General features: G+C 37.8%; 1 protein-coding gene across 1 annotated transcript in view; it reads left to right on the top strand.

The window, feature by feature from the left end:
* The window catches only part of LOC121907594 (contactin-associated protein-like 5), an 80,471-nt gene that overhangs the window by 3,535 nt on the left and 50,335 nt on the right, over window positions 1–26,601 (top strand). The window contains exons 2-6 of the mRNA XM_042427241.1: window positions 9,835–9,945; window positions 11,354–11,547; window positions 21,475–21,622; window positions 24,826–25,029; window positions 25,754–25,938. Coding sequence (XP_042283175.1) covers window positions 9,835–9,945; window positions 11,354–11,547; window positions 21,475–21,622; window positions 24,826–25,029; window positions 25,754–25,938 — 842 coding nt within the window. The remainder of the gene's footprint in view (window positions 1–9,834; window positions 9,946–11,353; window positions 11,548–21,474; window positions 21,623–24,825; window positions 25,030–25,753; window positions 25,939–26,601) is intronic.

The raw sequence follows: 26,601 nt of genomic DNA, 5'->3' as shown, positions 1-26,601 counted from the left end.
AATGAAAAAAAGTGCGCCCAGCGTCCAGGTGCTGCACTGCCCCTGTAGTCAGGCTAGACCTTTTTCTTTCTGTCAAATTAATAATTTACATATAGAAAATCAATTTTTGCCATTTATGAATTGATTCAGAATTGTAGAAGATAAAAATCACGATTCTTATGTGAATCGTTTTTTTTTCACCCACCCCTAGTTCTGACTACACCTCGGCAGAATAAACTGTTATTAAAGGACCAGTGTGTAGGATTTACTGGCATCTAGTGGTAAGGTTGAAGATTGCAACCAACTGAATACCTCTCCCCTCACCCTCCCCTTGCAAGCAAGTAGGAGAACCTACAGTGGCCACAAAACTCGTGAAAAACGTGAAAGGATCTCTCTAGAGCCAGCATTTCATTTGTCTACTTTGGGCTACTGTAGAAACATGGTGGTGCAACATGACGGGCTCCTTGGAGGAGGACCTGCTCCCTATGTAGATATAAAGGGCTCATTCTAAGGTACCGAAAACACCACGATTCTTATTTTCATGGGATTATACACTTCTTAAAATATATTTATGAACATTATATTCCATTTCTGCAAAGTCTGTTCCACTAGATGCCACTAAATTGTACACACTGCACCTTTAAAACACGGAGCTAGAGACAACAGTAATCCACAAAGTGTTCTCTTCCAATGATATCAGTAATAGTAACAGTGAAAAAAAAGGCAAAAGAGAGGCTTTTCAAACTATTCATACAGGGAGTGAAGGATCTCTTTTAAACATACATTGATTTTTTTATTCAGTTCTGTGCACAATTCCCTAGCTGGATCTGAGGTTGTTTTTAATGATTTTACTGGCAGTACTCACATCATGGTGTAATGTGGTTTTGTATTGACAACAGTTACCCACACCAAGACGTTAAAGTGTAAGTTACCACATTTTCTATTAATACTTTATAAACAATCTTCAAACTATTCTGGCTATAATACCAAACCGATGAGCATTACTGACTAACTTTCTTCAGTACTGTAAGGTGTTGCAATTTGAAATTTAGTTATTGCATCACACTTAATCTCTGTAACTATTTATAGACTTACTGGAAGTCAGACAGAAGAGATTGTCAGTTTTGTCACTGTGTGGTTGTTGTGACCTATTTAGTTTAGCAAACAATAGTGACACCTGCTGGAAGTTAAAACATAGCAGTCTTTTAGTTCTTCTTGTTGGACAGGAAGTTGTTGAAAAAATTGAGAAATCTGGGTTAGAAAGCTGGCTAGCTAGCCACTGGTAAGTCTATTTGGGTGGTAGGGCTGTGTGATATGACAATATATATCATGTGATGATAGAAAAATCTCTATCATTTCATATTATGCTCTATTATTTATTTTGGTTGGGTCACAAATCACACTCTTTACAGCAGTATTTTTCATCATTTGGAGTCTGTCAATCTTTTGCATGGATTACATTTATAAATTACTCTTCTTGGCCTGAAGCTTTTATTGCACCTACAGTAAAGTAACGAGTGTAGCTTTCGTCAACTCCAGTGCTTCACCTTGTTCACTGTCTCTCTTCTGCTCCACTGCAATTGCAGCACACATGGAGAGCTATAAATGATAACAAAACACGGTAGAAACTCTCACACTGAGATACTGTTTGGCATTGCTGATATGTAATTTACTGGACTGCTTTTGCACCATTCTTGTAGAGCCACTGTATAATTCATATAATCCAGGCCACCTATGTAAGCCTTTTGTATAATGACAACCATGGCCTAGTCACAGGCCAATATGAGGCTGCTTGTAAGGGAATGTTTCTTTCTACAAGTGGAAATGTGTTTTTTGCTATAGGCTGGGAAAAACGGAGGCTTTCATTACCAGATGATAAGACACTCCTCACCAAGGGTTTGTGGGTGGAATATTGCTATATGCTTTCAGCGATTCCCTCACAGCAGAGACTCCAGCACCAGGCATCCATGGCACACCACCACACACATATATTTACTTAAAATTTCATGCCTTAAGTTAGCTCAGTGAGCAGATACTTTCATTACTTTCTCATCCAAAGCAACCAGTGCATGTTGAAGCAGAGCTTGCATGTACTGTATAGCATCACAGCAGAACAGCTGCAGACTCACTCAGCTAATGAATGTGAAGCAGGTACTCAAGGAACACCTACTGCTGTACACACTGAAGGCCTGATGAATTTATCAAAAGGTAATGAGGCAGAGCACCACGGTTTTTCTAGCACAGGCACTTTTCCTCATGTTTAAACATACAGAACACATATTTCTTCCAGACAAAAGAAAATGAAATAAATATTCAGACCAAAAATGTATGTCATGAGAATTACTCTCCTCATCAACCTGATGTCACAGGAAAATTGTACGTTTTGTACAAAAATGTGATTTTTGATTTGTAGAAAAATATTGAGTGAAATTAGTTGTAATTTTTAATTTATGGGTTTTTTAAATCTTTCTTTAATTTATTTTATTGTATTTAGATTTGTTGTGTTACACTATTTTTACATAATAAGTGAAATCTCATCTTAACCTTAACTTAAATCATTTTCTCTTACACTTGATTATAAGAATAATAATTCTTGGATTGTTATATATTTTAATATTTGATAGGACAGAATCATTGTTATTATGTTTTGTTTGGTGTTGGGCAGATCACTGAGTGGACTATATGTGAAAAAACAAATTTCCATCCTTATTCCTTTCCAATTGATTGCATAAGATTAAATGAGATGAGATGAGATGAGATAAGATAGTACTTTACTAATATATTTTCTGAGGGAAATTGGTGTGCAAAATTTGCAAGATAGCATAGTATAAGGTAAAGAAAAAAACAACATATATATATCAGTATCAAATGGGGTGGAGAACAATCAACTACAATATGTGCAAATGTGCAATCTGTGCAGTGAGTCAGGTCCATAAGTAAATATATTGACTAAACTAAAATCTAATAAATATAAAAACTATATATCAGAAAGTTCAATGGTGAAAGTAAAGTGTCCAATGATTAGTCCCAGAACAGAGTATAATCCCACAGAATGGTAATGGATGATTACCATCAGAGTGACTTTCAAAGCTGAAATTGAATAAAGAGCACTACTACAAAGGACATGTTTATTTGATTAAATTGAGTACGTACAGCCTTACAGAGGATTTCTGCTGCTTTGCAGAGACATTTATAGTTTCTATTTTATCTCAGTCAAAGCATTATGTTTCTTCTGATCCATTTCTATTAAATTATTAGGCTGCTTGATGTGGAGACCATATATAGACAGAGGTAGTGTCTTCACACTGTTGTTTTAGATTTTTTTTTTCTTTTCACATTATTTGAGTGCATGAAAAATCAACTGGAAAATCAATTGAACCCAGAAAAAGAAAGAAGCTGATAATATGCCACACTGTTTATTGCCAGAATTCAGAAAACTAAGGGTATAAGAATGTTTTTACATTATTCTTCTACAGAGATTCAGTGTACAGAACAAAATACTGTTTGATTGCAATGAGTAAGAAGAAAATACAATGGATATATGATATAAGACTATTTAGAGAAATAATTTCAGCCCAGTCTCTCAGGAGCAAAAAAAATCTATTGTGACGAATGTGGCGCCAGAATGGAGGCCATTACATTTCCAGCTGTATTGGTCACAATGATGCTGCACCGATTCCCAATATATAGAGGGCAATGAATATGCTTCAAATAACTGTAGAGTCTGTAAGTTTCATCCTCTATTCATTTTCAGTGTTACTGGCAGAGGGTTTGAGAGGATTATCAACACCCACTATCTATCGACTGTGCCAATAAGATGGATGCAATAATCAGCGAGGGCTGGTTGCAGTGATGAAAAAGGAGGTATTGAAAAGAAAAAGAAATGATTCTGTTTTGAACATTCAGTCTCCAGAATGAACAAATTGGGTATTAAAATAAAAGGGATAAAATGCCAAGGCCTGCTCACACCTAAGTGGATTTCACATGCTATTAGTTTATGCAATTACACTGTGAAGTTTCCTGTGACTCAGACACAAGCTTGTATGTTCACACTCTATGATTGTATATTGGTTATAATGTAATAACAGGGAACTGAAAAAAAAAAACGCTTTTAAACTCAGCGTGCTGGTTCTCTGTTACACAGTCTGAGGTCACAGCATTATTACAGTGTGTAAATATGGTTTTACTGTGTGTTGTCCTTTAATCTGGGTTTTTGTGGCCTTTATTCAACCCGATTTGAACCAATGAATATCTCAAAACACCCTGAGGTTAGCACAGCGACACTAACATTCTATCTACAAATGTGTCTCGACCCGAGTGACTGTGCGTTCACCACCACACTGAGACCAAATGCCATGTAAAGCTGTAAGAATAAAACTCAGTCAGCTTTCATGGCACAGGTGAAACACATAAGAAATGGAAACCACTCTTTCCAAAGATATTTTATTTAGGTTTTAACTAAAATCAAACTACTAAATAAATTGCTTTATACTCTTTATCCTATGTATTCTGTACATACTGCTCTTTCAAAATATTCATACATCTACTTATATCTATATACATTTGCTACTCTTTTTACTGTCTGATTAGATGCTTAACTGCATTTTGTGGCATAGGCACTTACTGTGTACACTCAGTTGCAAATCAAATAAAAAAATTAGATTATTTTTAACTCAAAAGCAAAAAGTGCAGTTTCAGGTGAAACATATCTACTGTATAGACCATAATTTCCTAAAAAGAAGTGTCAAATTTGTTGCCATGAATGGAAATGGAGATGAACTTAAGCTGTATTTGATTTCAACTCGACCTTATTTTAGTTTAGGACCATTTAAAAACAAACCATCCACCCAATACAATTACTGAGGAGTTTTCTCTCAGTAATGGCTTAATTAAAATTAAACCCTACTTTTACATTACCAAGATATTAGGCCTTCATGATTACTCCCTCTGTTTTTACAACGGCAGTACATGGCAGTATTGCCCATTATTACCCCATTATCTTTACCAAGCCGTTATGTAAAATGCTCCCGGAAATCCTGTAATCCAGCAGAAAATTAACACAAATCCTGTCGCAGAACATTCTTGAATGAGCATTGAATAATTAATGTTTGGCAGATGAGATGTGTATAATCACTAAAGCTGTCAATAGCCCAGTAAAACATCCTGCAGGCTTCCTGTAAACGTCCCTTTAGATTATATGTAGCACTGTGGGATTGTTGTAGTGTTCAGAGAAATGAAGTGCTACAGTAAAGCAAGCCGTGTTTCTCAATCACTTGTATTGATGTGTGCTTCCTTGAATTCAGCCAGCGTTTGGGACTAATTGTCAGCCGATACCTCAGATCTACTCAGGGTATCACTAAGCAGAGGTCACTGAGCCCCAAAGCCTGTTAGTCCATGCAAGGTATCATATGAGGCTTTATCAATACCACACAGAGGTCTGAGGCCACTCTGTTACAAGATACTATCTCTGCACCCTTTGATATTATTGATGCTGTGGTCTGTGTTGACTGAACTTCTGCACCCTCCAACAGACTGTCTTTGCTCTTGTGGGGTTTATCACTGCTACAAAGGATGTATATACGGTTTTAAAGGTTTTCATTGCTCCATAGCAGAAAATTACCATAATAATTTCTGGCCTGGAGACTTTGTACTGTGTTGCTGACAAAATTAGTTAAAATGATAACCCGGAGGATACTAATAGATGACAATTTTGAGTAATTTATCAAGTAAAAGATTCTGTCTATGGTTCTATTACTGTAATGGTTTGAGTTTTTTGGAGTGTGTGTCAGACAAATTCAGCAATTTGAAGACATTTCTTTGGGCTGTGGTAATTTCATGTCAGATATTTGACATTTCATAGGACAACAATCTGCTTAATGGAAAAAAAACAAAAACTGATTAAGTGTTAATGAATACATAAAAACCATCCTTACGTGTGGAGTGTAAATTGAATGCTTTATAGCAGTTTGCAAGAAGAAGAAATTCCCCAGACAGACAAACACACACAGACTGCTTTTTCAGTAATGGAGGAATTTATCTGCAAAGGCAAACAGATATAGAGGATTTAAGGGATCCATTATAGATATTCAGAATTTTCATTTTCTTGGACCTCAGAATATTTTTAAAATGACAAGAACTTATGCCAAACAAAACTTTAATAATAAGATTATTCAAACCCTCTTAAAAATATTTAAAACCCCCCAAAAAAATCATTATATTAAAACAAGCACTGTCATTGTGCACCTAAATATATGTTTCTAGAGCATGACCAACATAAACACAGCTGTAGCATTAAACACACAGGTTTGATCCACCCAGTGAAGAGGACCAGGACAGATTGAGAAGCTACACTAGAACCCAATCTCTATTGCACGTTTCTATTTTTAGGACATAAAAGTTTGTACATTTCCCAAGACTCGATATTCAAGAGGAAACAAGACTTTCTCATATCTGGTGAGCCATGTTTATTTGATTTGGGCACATAGTCGTCTTCAGGTGCACTGATGCCTCTGCAACAAGAGCTTTAAATATTCAGCCCATGTGTGCTACAAAAGACACATTTGAGTTAATAATTGAGTTTGATTTCATTGTGAAACTGCTTCTGTTTTGTGCATGCAGGCGTGCATGCTAATAGGCAGAGGAGAACACTGAAAAAGGGTTGTAGATATCACTATAAGCTTCCAGGTATGTAAAAATATAAGTGTGATCAGGCAACCTTTTCTCCTAGAAATTACATTCATATACAAATAAACTGTTTTTCCAATCACTGCATTGGCAAACGTAATTGCTGCCTGGATTATATTCACAGATGATGTTTTTCCATTGAATGAAGCACTACATTTCGTAATTACAAGGAGACAGGGTTGGATCAGGGCGTTCCTGAAAAAGAAAGCCTGGCTCTCAGTTTCTTACCAACAGCAAATCCCATAAAAAAGAGCTAAACCAACAATTAACTGATCTTACAAACAAGTATTGTCTGCATAGTCTGATATAGCTTATTTCTCTGTGCCATAAGCTACTGGTATTGTCTGAAACATATTAAAATCATTGCATTGAGCTACACTGCTTTACTGAGGGACTCATTCTTTGATTACAGTGAACATGACCACTGTAGTTTACTTTGAGTCAATCTTTTATGTCGTGCTTCTGCTATAAATACAAGAGCATATACGTCAGTCAGAACACTTATGTGAAGAATTTAACCATTTATTGTGGCAAAATGCATTTTAGTTTGGCAGTGTGGCTCTGGTCATGTGATGCTCTGGAACAAATCTGAGCAGGCTTGATACAGATTGTTCCTGAGATCACATTTCCGCCTTGCAGTGCCTGAGATACAAAACATTTGATGAACATGAACACATATCAAAAAGAAACATTCAAGATTCACAAACAATCAAATGCTTATACAAGATGAGGCTGAGGAGGAGGAGGGAGTTAAAATTCTGAGGCAGGCAGTAGTGTAGCAGCAAGGGTAAAACTTAGCATTGTTGTAGGCAGACTGTTTGAAAATGTTTATATAGACCGCCTATTGTGAGAGGTAGGTTGTGGACACACATGACAGAAGGGTCTATGGAACATGTGAATATAAACTGACTTCCTACCTGAACTACCATGAAGCTCCATTAGTCTGCAGCTGAATTTAATGCACTATTTGCCCCTGTTTTAGTAACATTGGAACTATAGTTCCAGTTGTTTTAGGTTATTATGTAGCCTTTTTTTAAAAATTAAAAAATACAGTATGTAGGAAGCTTATTTTTAAAGACTTATGTCTTCAGCAGTAACTTGGGGCTGAGACAGAGAAGTCAGAAAGAATTGAACTGACTAAAGCATAATTGGTTTTGGTCTTTTTATAGGATACAAAAAACATATAACACCTTTCTTATCATTTGCCTTTGTCGTTTAGAGTCAGTGTGCAGGTGTTATGCTTTCTCACTTATTATTTTTATCCCAAACACATTCAGTGATAACCTCTGTTGTGTCAAAATGAAACCACTTAGCCATCCTCCTGATTTTCTGTGCAAATAAAGCATTGTCCTTTCCTAGCACTTCTGTGCTTGAAACTAAAAGCTCTTACTTCATAGTTCTTGATGTACTTGATTGATTTCAAGAGAGATTAAATGTTCCCTCACGGTTTTAGTTGTGTACATGCGCATGTGTACATCTGAAAGCATTCATATGCACATCTGGGTTCATTTGGCTATAAGATTCAAACAACTGAGCCCTGCATAGAAATCATGAGTCAGCTTCAGAGGATTTTCAGTTATCCCACAGGCCAAAGAGCAGCTTTGTAGACAAATCATCTTCCATCCATAAGTCGTCCTGAGTGACAGGCAGCCATTTGGATCACACACCAGATCTGTAGATTGGAGCCGTGAACAACGTCAGGGTCTGTCTGATTTATGGTTCACCATCAATTTTAGAGCACATGTTATACCATCAAAATACTGTGTTGCTTGTTGTAGTTGTTGTGGTCTCATTTGCTATACATAGTTTTTATATATATATATATATATATATATATATATATATAGAGAGAGAGAGAGAGAGAGAGAGAGAGAGAGAGAGAGATGGGTATAGATGGAATGGAGGAGCAAAGCAATGGACCAGGCTTTTGAGGTGTAAGCTCACATCAGAGAGGTTCAGTCAGCTCTTCAGCTAGTGAAGCATCATGCTAGAAAGGATGGCTGGATACAGATTGAAAGGGAGATAAGAAGAGTAAGACTTATCCTTTTGGGATCAGAAGTAGGATCTGGGATACTTTTGACAGATTAAAAGCCCAGTGCTTGCATAATAACCCCAGTTGCGGTACGTTAAGATGGAGTGCCAGTGTTCTCATTTCCCCGATGAACATCTGCAACTGTACTGTAGCTCAGCCAACAATTTGAGTCTTGAACAAAACAGCTTGATCCACTTTAGTCACACTTGAAATCAGGATTAGGAAAATCTCTTGACAAATGATCTGAGAGCAGCCAAATCAGGTCAGTCGAAATTCAGCGGGACGCCCAAAAGGGGAAGAAGCACAAGCTGTCTGTTCTGCTGGGCTGTTGTCGACCAGATGGATGGCCAATTGCCACTCCAGATGTGCTCAGAATCCATCTGAACTTGAAGTAGAATGGCATCCTAAAGTAAAAAGCCTCTCACACTCAGAGGAGCGAACTGCACGCTGATGGCGAGAGTGCAGGGATAATTGTAATCAGGCTGGTGCCAGTTTTCATCACATTCTCAGATACAGGCCTTAATGCAGCGCTGTGCTCACTGAAGCCAAACAGCGGCGCGGCTGTTGTTGTATGATTTACTGCTCATATTGTGGCGGACAGGGTAGATCAGAGGAAGATGAGATTGACAGGTTTAAATCACTGGACTCTCAATCTGCTCCTGCCTGCTGCTCAATGTGTTGTAATGCCACACCGCTGCACCGGATTAAAAAGAGCACACACATACTGTGAACACACAAGGAACCAAAGCATTTTCTGTCATGATTTCAAGGGTCACTGCATGGGTTAATAGACTGTTTGAGGTATCTGAGAGCTGGATAAGTGAGGCAGCCTTGTTATTTTCCCTAACCCTTGCTAACTCCACCACTGGCAGGTAATGATGCACTTTGGAACAGGATTAACTAGTCTATGGTGAATTTCTATTATTTCTGTCAGCTGGATAAATCCAAAAGAGTATAACCCCTTCAAAACCACTCTTCATACAGTGTGATTAGCATGTGAAAGACAGAACTTACAACAAAGAAATGTTTTGAATTTTCACATGTAGATATTTCCTCCCAACTAATTTATATTCTCTAAAATTCATTTTTACTTACTTGCTTCTGAATAGTCTGTTTTTTTTTTTGGTTTTCTTTGACAGATAATTGCAATGGTCCTCTGGTATCCACATTACCCCATTCATCCTTTCAGAGCTCCTCTCACTCCTCAGTCAGCTATGCTGCTTACAACGCCAAGCTCAACAGAAGAGATGGTGAGTACTACAGAGTATGTTCCTGCATGGATTGAATGAAATAGATTTTCAGGAGTAACCACTCATGCAGCCATGGAGTGACCTTGTCTTTCCTCTCTTTTTGTCTCTCTTTTAATTCTCCCTTTCTCCCTCCATCAGAAAATGTTTACATTTTCCTGACAAGTGATGTCTTGTAGCCATGTGCTTATACAGTATGAACTATTTTGGAGCAGCCATATGGGCTTTTCATTGCTTGCTCTTTTGGTCCCAGTTGCTCCTCTGATACACTGCAACTTGTAGCATTCTACTGTATGTAAAGGAGACAGCTGTTGAACAAACAGCACTCAACAACTACAGTTCCCATGAGCCTTAGACATTTATACAAAATCAAAATCTTATGAACGCTGCAGTCAGTGAATGCTAAAAAATAATTGTTTAAAGAGGACATTTCATGCTTTATGTGATTTTCTGTTATTTATATACTTTTATAATGTCAGATTTTTTTTGTTTAACATGATAAAAGAATTTGTGGTGACCATATGTAGCTAAAATGCTCCCTGAAAGTCAAAATCCAGGGCTTCAATCTGGTCTGAACGCTTAGTTTGCAATGTCACCTCTAATTCCTCCTCGTGATGACATCAGATTGTTTGCGCATGCCCACAAACGGCCCTCCATTCTGTAGCCTTTGTTGCTAAAGTTGTTCCATGGGTTGCTCTTGTTGTCCACTAGCATATTTTGGATCAGATTCAGGTTTGAATACATATGGATGTATTTGAAAAGTTTCCATTTTGAGTAAAAAACGAGAAAAAGAAGTGAAATTGGACTACTATTGTTTGTTTACCAAGGAGCAGCTTCTGGGAGCTGGCCAATCAGAACAGAGTGGGCTCATCGGTAGGGGAGAGACAGGAGCTAAAATATATAACATATACAAGGAGTTTTTTGAACTGTAAATCATAAAAAGATATTCTAGCAGAGCCCCAGAATATAGATATAGACCTGGAAACACGGATGATACATCCCCTTCAATTTTTTTGAAATTGTGCATAATATTGCTAGTCATGTTTCAGACACCCTTAATGTTAAAATAGAGTACCAGTCAAAAGTTTTGACACACCATCCTGTTCACTTGAATGAGATAGTGTGTCCAATCTTTTGAATGGTACTGTACATTGTGTAAGGGAGGCTTGTGTAACAGAGGCTATTTTGGAAAAGGAGTGTGATTTCTGCTGTCTGTATACATTTCACTGTGGATGCAAGAATGTAACTTCACCTAGAAGCTCTCTCTGTACTTACATCAGGATTTTATATGTTTTTGCAATCTGAGCTCAGTGGCCACTGAGCATTCACCACAAACAATCCAGACTGATCATCCACTGAATCAATGTTGAATGGATCCCCCCTCTGACTGTACCTCTCTGCTCTCCTTCAGGAGCAGGGGGCTGGTCTCCCATGGTGACCGACCAAGAGCCCTGGCTCCAGGTGGACCTCAGGGAGCAGATGGAGGTGACGGCAGTGGCCACGCAGGGACGCTATGACAGCTGGGACTGGGTCAGCAGTTACCTGCTGCTCTACAGTGACACGGGCCGGGCCTGGAAACAGTACAGGCATGAAGACGGTGTAGCAGTGAGTAAACACGTGGACATGTCATTTGATCAGCTCTGCTGTGAGGTCACTTTGGATGCATTGTGGTATACTACTGGTAACTGGATACAACCAGAATCATTTTTAAAAGAGTTTAAGTGAGTGTAGTCATCAGACATGTACTGTGGAGGCGTTCACTGGAGGTGGGTGTAGACATGTTCACATATAGACAAAAGAAAGTCCAGGGATTGTTCCTGGCTTTTTATGGCTTTTTAAAAATGTGTCTTGTCTGGTCTTCTTCAGGATGCAAAGAACAACTAACAATATACAGTTGTTCACTTCACTTGAATGAGAAAGTGTGTCCAAACTTTTGACTAGTACTGTAGGTACACTGGAGAATGTGGATTTATATGCAGTGATTTTTCAGGATTTTTATGGTCAGACTCAGAAAACATTATTTAGCCTACAGTCATGAGATATCAACTCCTTTTCACGCTCTTATCTCTATGGACCGATCTATTGATGGCACTGCAGGTCGGGGTCAGGTAACACATCTTATCACACATTTCATGGTGTGTGAAGTGTCTGGTGTCAAGGCAATTATTACACTGCATTTTTTTTTATCCTCCATGTAATTTCACAGTGTGTTATGTCAGCTTGCACAAGGACTCACAGTCGAAGAAAATTTGATGTTGATCTGATGTTGGCATATGTCATTAATTCTAGTGTTCGTCCCATTTATGTCAAGGGCTGCTAACAAGATGTTAAATTGTTTTTCCGTGAATTATCCTACTTGTCAGTCCAAATAGCAGAGTATGTAGTCGCCCAATGGCATGTCAGTGCTGCAAAGTGGTCTTTCTTTCATCGGGCCTCATGCAAGAAGCACTCATACCAACAGATTAGTTCCTAAGTGGCACATGTGAGTGATTTCAGACAATTTATAGCACTTAACCAATTTCTTATACTTAGAATTCTCTCTTAGATATGAATAATAACTTTCGTACAAGTCATCATCTGTTCACCATATCATCCTTATCATTTTAGATTTCATGATTATCATTGGCATATTTCAACACAACAACTTCTAAATTTCATCAGTTGTTGGAAAATTGTCTCACTCTGACAGCTGCCTCAGGGTCTTTCTGCAGATCTCTGTCCAGGATCATCTTCTGTCTCCTGACTGTGTAACATCACCTACTGTAAGGCTATAATATTCTTTTGTCTAATATCTCTGTGACTGTCACATCCCTTGACTGCCTCTCATCATGGACCACTTTGCTTTTTATCATCTAACCTCATGTCAAACCATTCCCTCTTCATTTCTGTCACAGTAGAGCGCTGCTCTGATGACACGCTGCTGGCAGCTGTATTATTATTTTCTAAATGTTTCAGGTCCTGTACTACTGACAATGATAAATTTGTTATGTTTTTGTCTGCTGATTTCTAAAAGCAGGACCTGAAGCTCTGAATCCTTCTTTGTATTCTTTGGGAACATTTTTGTGAATGAAACTCACCCACAAACAGAGTGGAACAGGTCGCCTTACATAGCAATTTTATGGGTGATCATTATGCTAACGATTAAATCTCTCCAAGGCATAACTACTCATGAATAGGTGACATTTATCATGTTCAAATGAGTGACAAATGACAAATCTGACAGTTTGTTGAGTCTGACTTGGAACACTCGTAAGAGCAAATCTCATAGAAAAAAACGAGAGGTTTATGATACAAAAATGTTCTTGCATGAGACCAACTGTGTTGGTATTAAAAGAGCACAGAGATGTGAGGGTGGACATGACGTCTTGTGCTGCATGTTGTTTTAAATTATTTATCTTCCTCCATCTTTTTAAAAATGTATTATCAAAAGTAAGAACGAAAATTAAATCAAAGATGAGTTTGGGATAAGTTTCTGACTCTGAGGCCAGGTGTACCTTTTTTGAAGGCAGGTCAAAACATCCCTCCACCAAACAGAGCCTTTTTTGCATTTAAGATGAGCAGTTTTGATGTATTTATTTCCAAAAAACAACTAGTTAACATTTTTTTTAAATATACTTTGTAATATGCAAATGTGAAGAACAACAATCAACTTCATCTGCTTAAAGAAACAAGATGCTACTTGAACAACTGAAAGAAAATGTGTCCTCTTCAGTCTCATTATTATGGAAAGTTGAAATATAAAAACAAATAGAACATTGGTGGTGTGATTGACTTGTTGAAATATCATGATAAACAGCTCACAGCTTCACACACTGTCAGTTCTCATATCATTAGGGCTGAAAAAGGAAGAAAAGCTGTTGTGTCGTGAGGAGATGCTCGGATATGACCAACATGACCTACTATCACCCTTTGTAACTGACTCATGAGAGAGAGAAAAGAGAGATGTTGTACTAATTTCAAATACTCAAGGCATACAGTGTTATATCATACCAATCAAAACAGGCACCATCCTCTGAAACTTGGCAACATTTTTTAAAGTTATTCTTATTTTCTTTATTTTTGGTGTTTATATGAACTTGGATTTAAAGTTAGTGTAGAATGAATGGCAGCTAATTTGTCTACAATCTCTAATGAAACTCATATCCAAGCTGACTTACGACAGCTTTCACCGAGACCTTTGGCTGATACTACCCCACATCCATCTGGCATTTTAACAGTGAAGCTCAAATGTAATGTCTCACTGCCAGAAACTGAACTGAGGGGGACTAATGAGAGAGCAGCAGCTGCTGACATGAAGGCTATCTCTCAGCCACTCTGAGCTAACGCCGAGCCAAATTAGCTCCATAGAAAAAAATTGCTGTATGAAAAGTTGGACAAAAGGTTGACAATCCTGCTGGCATCAGGCTGCAATGTATAAAAATGAAATGGAACAAACACATACTGGTCGTTTTGATATTTTTAGTGATCTGGCTCAAAATATGTAATAATGTAGAACATATTATATATTAAGTTTGCCCTGAGGGTGATGCTAGAGGAAAGATCATGGGGTCAAAATTTAAGTTTATCCTCATGAGAGCATACATTATGTTATTATTGATAGTTTATTAGATATTGTGTGTGTAAAGTTAAGATTTTGGTTGGTTGGTGCTGGTGAAGCAAAACTCTTTAGTGTCCAAAATGGAAAAGTTTCACCCTTTGAGCAGCATGAATGTGCTGAGCAAATTCCAAGCCCCCTGAGTGTGTAAATGCAAATGTAAATGACGGTGGTGCTGGAGGAAAGGTCAGAAAGACTTCCCTTACAACATACAAATCTAGCAAACAGTTTTGAGTTAAGCTTCGGGGGAATTTTCTCCCTAATGTAGGCAATAGAGAAAAAAGTCTTGGAGCTACCAAAATCAATGGCAACCATGGCAACCATTCACAGCCAGCTGGACAGTAGTTATGAAGATATCTTGCTCTGGATCAAAGTGTTGGAAGGATTTACTGACATGTTCATCCTTAAGCTGCACTACAAAGCCACTCAAAAACAAGCAGAAATTACATAGACGATTTGAGTTTGACATACAGGAACACATACATGCATATAACCTCTTTTTCCTGTGCAGACAAAAAAAAACAAAAAAACTTTAGTTTCTCCCATTGTTTAACTTGTTTTTCTTTTTTTCTTTAATGATTCACTTGCCTGTTTTTTTCCGGCACTGTGATGACATCACCATCTGTTCCAGCAAACAGACCCCTGTCTGTGAGAGTGTCCTCAGCACAAATAAAGTACAAGAGGAACATGTGAAACAATAGGATAACACTCCTCTACAAACTGATAATAACTGTTAAAATGACTTGTCTGTAGAAGCTTTGAGGAGATGACTTGTTGACTTTTATTATCTCATATGCTGCACAATGCAACTGACTCAAACTCATTTACTCTTGAATGTCTTTCATTATGTGAAAAAATAGGTTTTCCAAAGTGTTTGTGGCTGATGGTTTGCTTTTAAAGTAAACTCTTTAATAAAAAGGCAGAGCCCTTGTTTTAAATCCCGGTTTAACCCAATTTCCAGTACAATATTTGCATTATACTCCATTGTAAATTAGCTTGATGCTCATTGCAAATATTTATTTCAGGGAAAGTGGAATGTATTCTAGCAGGGGTCCAGATTACCATTATCCTTATCCTTGAAGAGCCTTATTTAAAACCTATTTTAATGCTGCTGTGAATAAATGTGTGAAATAAATTCTTCCCCTCAAGGGGGGAATTTAAACACAAATTTTCATGCTTGTTAGCCATTCAGGTAGATGGAATACAAGAAATATAACAAGGATTAAAACTTGCATGAGTGCAAAGTTATCTTTTATCTGAGTGAATTAAAACCTACTCCTATTTCATTGGTCCTAATAACATGATAACACCTTAGATTACACATTTAACATTATACAGTGTGATCTCACAAGAAGTATAAATAATCTTTTCAAATAATCGTTAGCCACATTAGGAATGTTCAGATTTAAATATCTAGGTAAATATTGGATGGATTGCCATGGAATTTGGACATCCATATTCCCCCATGTGTTGAATTTTGACTTGACATGACTTACTGACCCCCTGACTTCTCACCACCATGAGGTTGACATTTTTGGTTTTGAGTGAAATGTCTCGACAACTGATGGATGGATTGCCATGAAATTTTCACATTCATGGTTCCCAGTCAATGAATCCTAATAAATTTGATAATCCCCTGACTTTTCATCTAGTGCATCATCATGACAAAATGTTATTTTTTCCAATACTTTGGTTTATGGCCAAATACCTACAAAACCAATCACATGAACATGTTGCCTGTAATGTTGTTTAACAAGACCCAAGTGTGGAGAACACTACACATTTCAGAATTCAAAAACATTACATTAAAATGGCTGGATTTAAAAAAACAAACAAAAACAAAAACCTTTATTTCTGCAGGGAGGGGCCATTGAGAGCATGCTCTCTTTTTCAAGGCTGCCCTGAATACAGAACATACAGAAAATAAAAACAATATTTACAGTGTACAAATTCAAAAGTAACAAACAACAAGATTTACAGCAAACATACAAACAGAGACAACATTCAAAGACATTCAACCATAGACATCAACATCATTCATAGAAAACAAGTACATTCAGACTGTACTGAATCTGCCAAACGACATTTGAAATGAATGTTAGGGATCAGCTCCTCCATTTTAGCAAGCTTTTGCAAATTGTTCCAAATTGTATTGAGCAAAATATTTAAAAGCCAGTTTTCCAGCCTCAGTATTAACATGATGTTCTTCAAGAATCAAATAATCCTGGGATGTAGTGTAGTGAGAGTGATCTATAATTGAGAAGACATGAGATATATGTAGGAAGTTTGCCAAGTAGTGCTTTGTAAATAAATAAAATAAAGTTTTGTTCCCTTCTCATTGCCAACCATTTCCCCCCAACTTTCTCATATAATATACAGTGATGCATTCTAAAGCTATCTCCAGTTATGAATCCAAAAGCTGAATGATATACTGAATCTAGAGATTGTGCAGCGGCAGGAGTGTGCATATAAATTGTATCGCCACAGTCCAAAACAGATAAAAATTGAATAATTTGTTTTCAGCAGTTCTAGGTAAAACAAGTCTTATATCTGTAAAAGAAGGTCAGTTTTACTTTTAGTGAATTAGTTAGTTCATTAATATGCTTTTTAAATGGAAGTAACGTGGCTTAAACATCCCCAAGATTCAGCAACCCGGACCTGGAACAACAAGGTTTATGTGGTGAGCTTAAACAAAATATGAGGCTGATCAGTCATGGCAAACCTTTGGCCATCAGTCCCCCCAAGCAAGATTCCAGCCTGCCTGCGCAATAAATGTCCGGGGACACAGATTCAGCACCCTGGATAGAGGTCGTGGTAGTTGCCATGCTGACATTAGCATTTTGCTTAAAGCATCACTTTGTCTGAGTACAGCCTCACAGAGATGCTAGCATGGCTAACAAACAAAAAGCCTGAAAATACCTTGATGTAACTTTTAACCAAAATATCCCACCTTATGTAACCTTAACCATAAAACACCAAAATCTTACTAAGTAGTCAAGATAAGTGAAGTCCATTTTTATTTATATACCCCAATATCACAAATCACAAATTTGCCCAAGGAGGCTTTACAGTCTTTTCAGTAATACAACGTCTATCCTTAGAACCTCTAAGAAAAGGAAAAACTCCCCCAAAAAACCCTCTAAAGGGGAAAAAATGGAAGAAACTTCAGGAAGAGCAACAGAGGAGGGATCCCTCTTCCAGGAAGAACAGATATGCAATAGATGTGGTCTGTACAGAATAGACCATATAGCAATATGACAGCATAGAAAAACAGGATGACAGGATTATAGATACATTTTTAACAAATAATCAAGTAAATTGATAAATAGGTGTTGCAGAAAGTTTGTTGTTGTCAGCAATAGAGAAATCTCAAACATTCCACTACCTAAGATATCTAACAAATATCTAAGATCTGGGTGATCTTGGTCCGGGTTACTCCTGGCTGGCGTTAGGGAACTGCTGTGGTATTTTGACTTATGGCAAGGTCATGAACTCACAGCTTTCTCTCCCCCATGTGTTCCCTCAGGGTCTTTAACTGGCCAATGACCTTCTGGAACATACTGTATAGCGCCTGCATTGCCAGCAGCAAGATTTATCCCCCAGTGAATTTATTAAAATAAATGTATGTGGAAAACTGACACAAGGGAGCTCATCACTGGAGAGAAAGAGTAAAGAGTCTTAATGAATGAGGAGGGAGGCTGTTCCACAGTGACAGAAACACAAATAGAAATAATGAAGTCACTGTGGGATTAGGACTGTTTATGTGGATGAGGGCCAACCTCTATCCTCTGGTCCCCTGGAAAATCTTCTGCACCCTCAGGCATTTTCTTCACAGACTTTGCCTCATCTCCCAGCTGGAACACACAGGATGTTCTGTTGCAATTGTTTCCAAAGAGGAAAAAACACAAACGTCATAGTTCAGGACAGGCTCAACAGTGGTGTGCTTGTTGTGATACTGCTCTTAAATACTAATCATCCATACTAAGTGTTCTTAACTAATGAATAGTAATAACTGCACTGCAGGCACAGACAGAGTTTAGATTTTCCAAATGTTCCGCTGGGAGACAAGTGGAAAGACTGTGGGCTTAAAAACTGTTTTGTAGCTGTGTATCACCACATGTGAGAGTCTGAAAACATTTTGTATGAATACAATTATTTTGGTTGTCCAACAAAAAATGTCCCTACCAAAGTTAAAACCTAACCTACACCATTGCATTCAAATGTATGAATGTGTAAAAAATAACTGAATAAATAGATTTGATTTTTGAATCCACAAGGAGATCTGTAGCTGTGTATGACAATTTGTGAATAAATGAAAAAGATTTGCACAAATAGTTTCCACTGTGTGCATAAAGAAGATTTCACCAAAGATTTGCAGTTACAAAAAAGGTTTGCAGTTACACATCTATCTGTTTGTGGGTGAAAATGTTCACTTAGAACTCAATTGTATGTGTGAATGTGGGTTTACAGCTACAAATCAAATCTACGAGCACAAATACTTTTGTCCCACATTTGACGCTTCCTCCTGAATAGCCAATGGAGATGCTCTGAAACACTGGGGGCATGTTTGCTGAAGGAGCTGACAGCACACCCCAACTGAACCGCCTCTGAACCTCTGAACTTAACAACGCTCATGCCGAACTCCCTTATAAAAATACACAATTTAAAGTAAGCCTCGTTTGTAGGTGTAGGACAAGCAACATGGATATTTTAAAAATAAAGTAACGTCAGGAGCCATTTTTAATTTGGCACCCATTTTGTAGGTAAATGTGGACTTGTTTCAGTAAAAATGTAACTGAAATGACTAGTTAACAAGCGAAGCATCACTGATCATCATAACGTTAAATTGTTTTTTGTTCAGTGGTGTTCGGTGTTACTATTACTCATTTCTCTACTTAAAAGTCGCACATTGGAAATTATTTGTGCAAATCAAATAAAAACGTTTTTTAGACATTCACGTTTGAATGCAAGGGCATAGGTTTGGTTTTAACTTTGGTAGGGACGTTTTTTGTCAGACGGCCAAAATAATGTGTAATGTGTGTGTGTATGTGTACTTGCTCTCTATCGCTCTTTTCACTGTCATAGGCGCACACACATACACACATAAGGAGCCTGACTCTACAAAATGTTTACTTTACTGAATATGCATTCGCTAACTTGCCTGAAACTGGATTTGTATTGTGATTTTTTGTCATTTTTTATTTTTCATTTATCATAAACTGTCACAATAAATGTTACAATAAAATAAATGTATCGAAACCTGTAGATAATGAGCTGCTCTGTAATTAGCTGCTATAAGGTTTTCAAACCTCACCTGAGACTCTGTCCTTGTTTCAGTTTGTGGATTTAGATGACATACAAAATCATACATTCAGATATGGTGATAGACAGCTACAATACAATTCACCCTAATTTGAGCCCATAAAAGACAGGGTTGGTAATTATGAGAACACTAAGAAGCAGAGGAAGAAGACAAACACACACTAAACATATACCTTGATTTTTCAGATTTGACAACATGTTTTTATATCGCTACATTTGCTTGCTATATTGCTTTTAGTTTTTTTTAGTTAAAATCATAGCTTTTGAATGTGGCACAGTCAAATTGTCTTTCTTGTGCTCCATCCTTTCATATGTCTTACACAAAGCCTAAAAAAAAAGACAAGGTTGTAGCTTGAGTCCTGTCTGACAAGCACGGCAGCATGTTTTTATCAGTCTGATTCTAAAGAAAATACCAAAAAATAACAGCTTTGGAGACTTTTTTGGCTGAAAGCATTTCAAAAACCTAAATGTCATGAATATGAATGTCTTTGTTTTCAAGGCTGACGTATTTCTCAAATTTGCACTACACAAGCTGTTTGTAGTGCCAAAGTAATATATTTGTTTTAATCAAATGTTTAAACCCCAGTGCAATTAGTTAATCCCTCCCTCCCCTGTGCAGCCGTGGATTACAGTGCATGTATAAATAAGCGTGCTTGTACCTGTTTTAAGATTCAACCACAAGGCTCCACTCGGTAAATGGCTCAAAATGGAAAAGCGGTGGCGTAAATCCCAATAACAGCTTTATGAGTCGCACTGTTGCCTTGATTATGTACCAAGAAGCAGCAGCCTGGTGTATTTAATGATGCCTCCACTTTGGAGTGCTCTACAAGCATTGGACGGCCATTTGTGCTGCTACTCAGCATACCCTTTTATGCTGTATGATATTGTGTTTCTGCTGTTGTGGAAAGCTGAATTATTGGCCATGTCTGACTATGTTCAGAAAACCCTCAAGCTGATCTATCTTTATGGTTCTTTGTGCTGTAGTACGAGTTCTTATTGATTGGATATGTCACCTGCCTTGAACTGGTTATGAAGAAGCTGGTAATCAGTCATTTGAGAGGAGAGGTTGTTTGTCTCTTTCTGCATCTATCTGTCACTCTCTCTTTCTCTGTTTTGCTGTTTATATCCTCTGGCTTTGTTTGGTGCAAAGTGAATGTTGAGGAGGAATGGAAATGAAAAAGAAGAATGAGATTTCACAAGTGTACTCAGAGGTTTTTTGTTTTTTGCTCTTCTAAGAGAAAACAATGCAAGAGTCCTCATTTTGCTGCCCCAGTGGTCATTTTCCCTCCATTTCATGTGGACCTGTGTGAACAGATATTCTCATATTTCTATACCACATGATGATTCTTATCTTTTTACATCAAATTGTATGTTCAAGGAGAGGGTGAAGACGTTACCCTTGGGTCTGTCTGATCAGCGCTGTGTTGTTTTCTGTGCTATTACAGACTTTAGCTTGTTATTCTGCTTATCTTTCTAGTATCATTTCCTTCTTCCTGGTGAACATATTACCATTCATGTACAATCTGCTATTTCTCAGTGGAACCTTTGTGACTTGTTTTCTATCAGTTTTCTGCTGCTATCATAAACACCGTCTTTGTCTCTGTCTGGCTCTGCAGAGGTTTGTCGGGAATGTGAATTCGGAGGCTGTTGTCCAGAACAAGCTGTCCCACTCAGTGAGGACCCGTTTCCTTCGTTTCATCCCTCTTGACTGGAACCCAAGTGGCTGGATGGGCCTCAGAGTGGAGGTGTACGGCTGCTCCTACAGTGAGTAACACATACCCACCGGTTAATGGCATGCTCTGAAAGCATTCAGTCTGCACATCAAACCTCTGTGGTTACACCACCTACAAGGATTCAATCATTTATACATCCGGCTTTGCAGTTACACTCTTGAATGGGGATTAGTGACAACTATTTTCACTTCACTTGGTTTTAACACCTTGATTCGTTCCCCAAACAATAGTGAATACACAAATCAAAAACCACACAGTGCGGGTGTGTTTGCCACATGTTCAGCACTTTAAATTGCATGCTTCTTTTTCAGCAGCTGTTGGTAATCTGGTGCCAGTGGATCTCAGTGGTGGCACAATCAGTATCAGCATCAACTTTTCACCATTAAAAGGAGTATTATTTTGAACATGTAGGGTGGAAACATTGTATGTAGCTTTATAGTGTTTACGTACTTTTCAGCAAACTGAAAAGACTCCATAATAATTCAAAAAAAACAATCCAAAAACACTTTCCCCAATTCTTCTGTTAAACCTTTTTTGTTTTTCTTACAAGACTGAGAGGTCTGTGCTAGTTTAGATAGCAGGTTACCTGTGTCATTTTCTACAACTAAGTGTTGAGTGAAGCTTATTTTCTTTATATGTGTTGCTGCAAAGTACAGTATGATCACCTAAACACAAAGTGACGATATAAAAACATGCCCAGTGCAGCTTAGATCATTACATTACTATTATTAATGCCAATGCTACTGCATTAGGCGGATAAATGCCAAAATCACCTTCCCATTTAGCTTCCCTGTGATGACTAAATGATGATGTTGTGTCATGGTACTAAATTGTGCTTATGTTCAAAATTTAAGCATATTCCAAGATAACAATTGGATTATATTTTGGTTGTCATAACTTAAATGTCTTATTATGTCAGGATAACATGATTTTATACTTCTCTCCAGGTGGGTTTTTATCACTAAGTCATTGCTCTAAGCCACAAGACAAAGAGTAAGTAAGAGGAGAAACAATGAGTAGACCTGCACATAAAATGCAACACATAACACAATGCATCACACTGCATTGTCACATGCATACGTCACACATAGCGTCAATTGGCACATATCATTTGATACCTGTAGCACGCACCAGACATGCCTTACAGACAGAAGAAGTAGTCAAGGCATGGTAGCCTGGATGTGCTAATCCCCGGAGTGAATGTGATATAATTACTAATTTTCTGGAGTGTTGACATGCATTGACACTGGGGACTGAGACAGTGGCATATCTGAACATGTTGATGTGTCACCCCATGATGACGACACCAAGATGCAGCTGGTGTCGCTGCGTGGATGCAGGTGTTTTGAAACATGTGACATACCTATAATGTGTTGCCCTAATGCTTTGCTTTATGGCCACCATCAGTTATCTTAAGCTAATTAAATCATTAAGTTCTGATCACAGAATTATGCTTTAATTCTCAAAATAACAAAATATATAATTATTTTGGAATTACAGTCTTAAAATATTTAATTGTAAAATATTATTTTGAGATAATGTCGTACAAGTGATTGTAATAAGATCTAAAAAGAGACTGGACCTCTGTGACTGTACATGATAAACAGGAATGTTATTCAGACACACAGTAACATTTATATCCTGAGCGATGTTCAATAAAAATAAGGGGATTCACTGACAAACCTCTCCCACGCATTGTGGAGCAGCACTAACTAGATGAGCCAGTGAATTAATGCACTGTGAAAGACCGTCAGAATATCCAACAGTGAGCAGTTTCATAATGCCCAACCACTACACAGTGCTGTAGTGTATTATGGATAAGCAAAACATTAATGCAGCCCCACAGACTCCCTTGTTCCTCACTTTAGATTCAATTTAGATTCATGTGTCAGTCTATAAATATAAACCTAAAATAGTATATGAATTACAACATAGATAAGGAATTATTTATGTTACAGAAACTATCTGCGAGGCATGGACTGAAATGGAGAGACACAAGCAGGTAATATTGCTATGCAGCTCATCCTGCTACATTACAGACTGGAATCTATGCAGTGTGTAGAGTGTCTCGGGTTGTTGTGTCAGCAGGTTTATACAGAGGTGAAGCTGAGAATGCCCACTACCACTAACTGCTCCCAGATATGTTATTCAGAACTATCTGGAATCAATTGTATATTATATGTACATCCTCATCACTGTATACAATACTCTTTGCCTTTCTCACTCAGATTACAGTAGAACAGCCTGATCTCAGCAATACTACAGTCTGACAGCAAAGAGACAGACCACATTCAAACTGTGATCAACAGAGCTGCATGACTGCTAAAGACTTATAAACCTGCAAAGTTAGTTGGCATTGACTCCACTGTGAAAAGACTGTTACTTTGATACAATTTAACTGTTTGTAGTGTAACTGACTCCCTGGCAACCAGTATTAAAGCTAGTATATTAGAACCAGTGGCTATGACTATGCTGTAATGGCTTGAAACAACAATAAGCAGGTTGTCTACGGAAACTGTTGTTATCATCTGCTTTATCCTTTTATATTATTGTTCTTGTTTTTATTTCCTCTTGTTGCTCCTTGTTGTATTATCCTTGTTGTACAGTGGCATGCCATTACTATCTTGCATACTATTCTTCCTATTCTTTTCTTTGCCAGACTTCTCTTCAGGTTTGGCACCATGTGCACATAACATGTTGTGAATTGAGGCACTTGTTCTGCTAATTTTGACAGTGACCCCACAGTTTTCATGAAATTAAAAAAAAAAGAAGTTTTTCTTCTTTTTCTTTTTTTTTCTTTATTTTTCTTCTTTTTAGCAAAAAGAGCCATAGCAGCAGCACCAACAGTGTTAGTAAGGGTAGCAGTAGTGGAATACCATCTTTACACTCATGTTGTTTGCTTTTTTTGCTTGTTTTAAAACATATATCCAAATTTCAGCCTGTAACATGCAAAAATAGTTTTTTAATACTCGTGTGAAATAGAAATTAATGAGAAAACTGAGACAGCTCAAAAATTGTTTACTGAGCAAAAACACAGATTTTCAGTGCTGTCTAAGTATGAATTTATCATCAAAAAGAATGCAGACTTGATTGGAGGAGCAATTTTCCAGAGGGTGACAATAACTTTAAGAGTAAAAGTACAATCTTTCACAAGCATGTAGCGAAGTTTTCTTATTGTTTACAGAAAGTAAAGGGTGTAACACTGATTTGGAAGTTATTCTGATATTCTTTCAGAGTCATATGTGGCAGACTTTGACGGCAGAAGCTCCTTGCTGTATCGGTTCAACCAGAAGTCCATGTCAACAGTGAAAGATGTGATCTCTCTTCGGTTCAAGAGCCATCAGGCTGAGGGTGTTTTACTGCATGGAGAGGGGCAGAGAGGAGATTACATCACCCTGGAGCTTCACCGAGGGAGACTAGACCTCTACCTCAACTTAGGTGAACTATGTTTGTGTTTCCAACCTTTCTCGAAATACACATTTTTTCCACAAGGATTTAGTCTGTCTGTGGTGATTTTGAGAACCATTCATTCAGGAGATATTTATCCTTAAACAGAGGTGTATTTTTGAGCATGTTTGGATGATTCCCTGCGGTGGTTGTCATTAGTACATCTCATCAAACTGTGCTGCAACACATGATTGGAGGATGATTATTATCATAGTGTATATAGAATATTTTTCTCAGTTAATGGGCTATTCAGCATGAGCAACCAAAGTTTTCTCTTCAAATTGCTACATTTGTTTGACCAAAATTTAAAAAAGGTATGCAAGGGTATAAATATCTTGAGGTTGGAATCTTTTTCAACCAGAGGCATTAAATTCAAAACAGTAAGAGGAGAAAAGAAAGAAATTGTCACATTTAATACATTTGAACCAGCAAATGTTTGACATATTTAGTTTATGCTTGAACTCAATTATCAGAGTAGATATGGATTGTATTTTTTTTGTGGACAGAATGATTCATTGTTTGAATTCAGCTCCTCACCTAACTTCAAATCTATTCACCCATTTCTTTTCTACAGTACACATAATCTGTGTGAATGGACAACATATAATTGTATGTATGTCCACGGGCTTTTTGCCCAGTCTAGCTGCCCTCACACATCCACAGATTCACTGTGGAGGATGTGTAGCTGCTCACTGTGTCCTTGCTGTTTTTCCAGACGACAGCAGGCTGAGGTTCAGCAGTAGATGTGTCGCTGTCACTGTGGGCAGCCTGTTGGATGACCAGCACTGGCACTCTGTCCATGTAGAGCGCTTCAACAAGCAGGTTAACCTCACAGTGGACTCCCACTCACAGCACTTCCAAACCAAAGGGGAAGGGCACTCACTGGAGGTGGACTACGAGGTGAGTGCATGGAATGATGAAATTACATGAACTGAAAATGATATAGTCAAAACAGCTTGGTAAAATTGAGTGTACCACTTAATCAATTTATCTGAAAAGGGCCAAACATCTCTATCATAAAGAGTCAAAGTGTCCTTGGGTAGGATACTGAACCCCAAATGCCAGCAGTGTGTGAGTATATGTGAGAATGAGCATTAGAACTCCTGATGAGCAGGTTGGCACCTTGCATGGCAGCCTCTGCCATCAGTCTATGAATGTGTGAATGGGTGAATGTTGGCATGTGGTGTAAAGCACTTTGCTTCTTTCAGAAGACTAGAAAGGTGCTATATAAATACAGCCCATTTACCATTTTGTACCACATTTGACCACAGCAATAGAGAACAAGATAAAATAAAATATAATAAATAATAAATAAAAAAAGTATTGCACAACAAGTAAGATGTATGTAATAAAGTGTTGGAGTGCATTACCAGCAGTTGGGTAGTGGGGGTTGGGTGGTAATATTTACAGTCCACAGTCCACAGTCCTCAGCAGCTATGGGAGGGTGGGGGGTGATGGAGGCTACAGCTCTGGGGAAAAAGCTGTTCTTCAGTCTGTTGCTCAGGCTTTGAAGGCTCTGTATCTCTTCCCCGATGGTAAGAGGACAAACAGACAGTGACCTGG

The sequence above is a fragment of the Thunnus maccoyii genome, chromosome 11, assembly GCF_910596095.1.
Source record: "Thunnus maccoyii chromosome 11, fThuMac1.1, whole genome shotgun sequence".
NCBI classification, from domain to species: domain Eukaryota; kingdom Metazoa; phylum Chordata; class Actinopteri; order Scombriformes; family Scombridae; genus Thunnus; species Thunnus maccoyii.
This window is presented reverse-complemented; position numbering and strand designations above follow the sequence as displayed.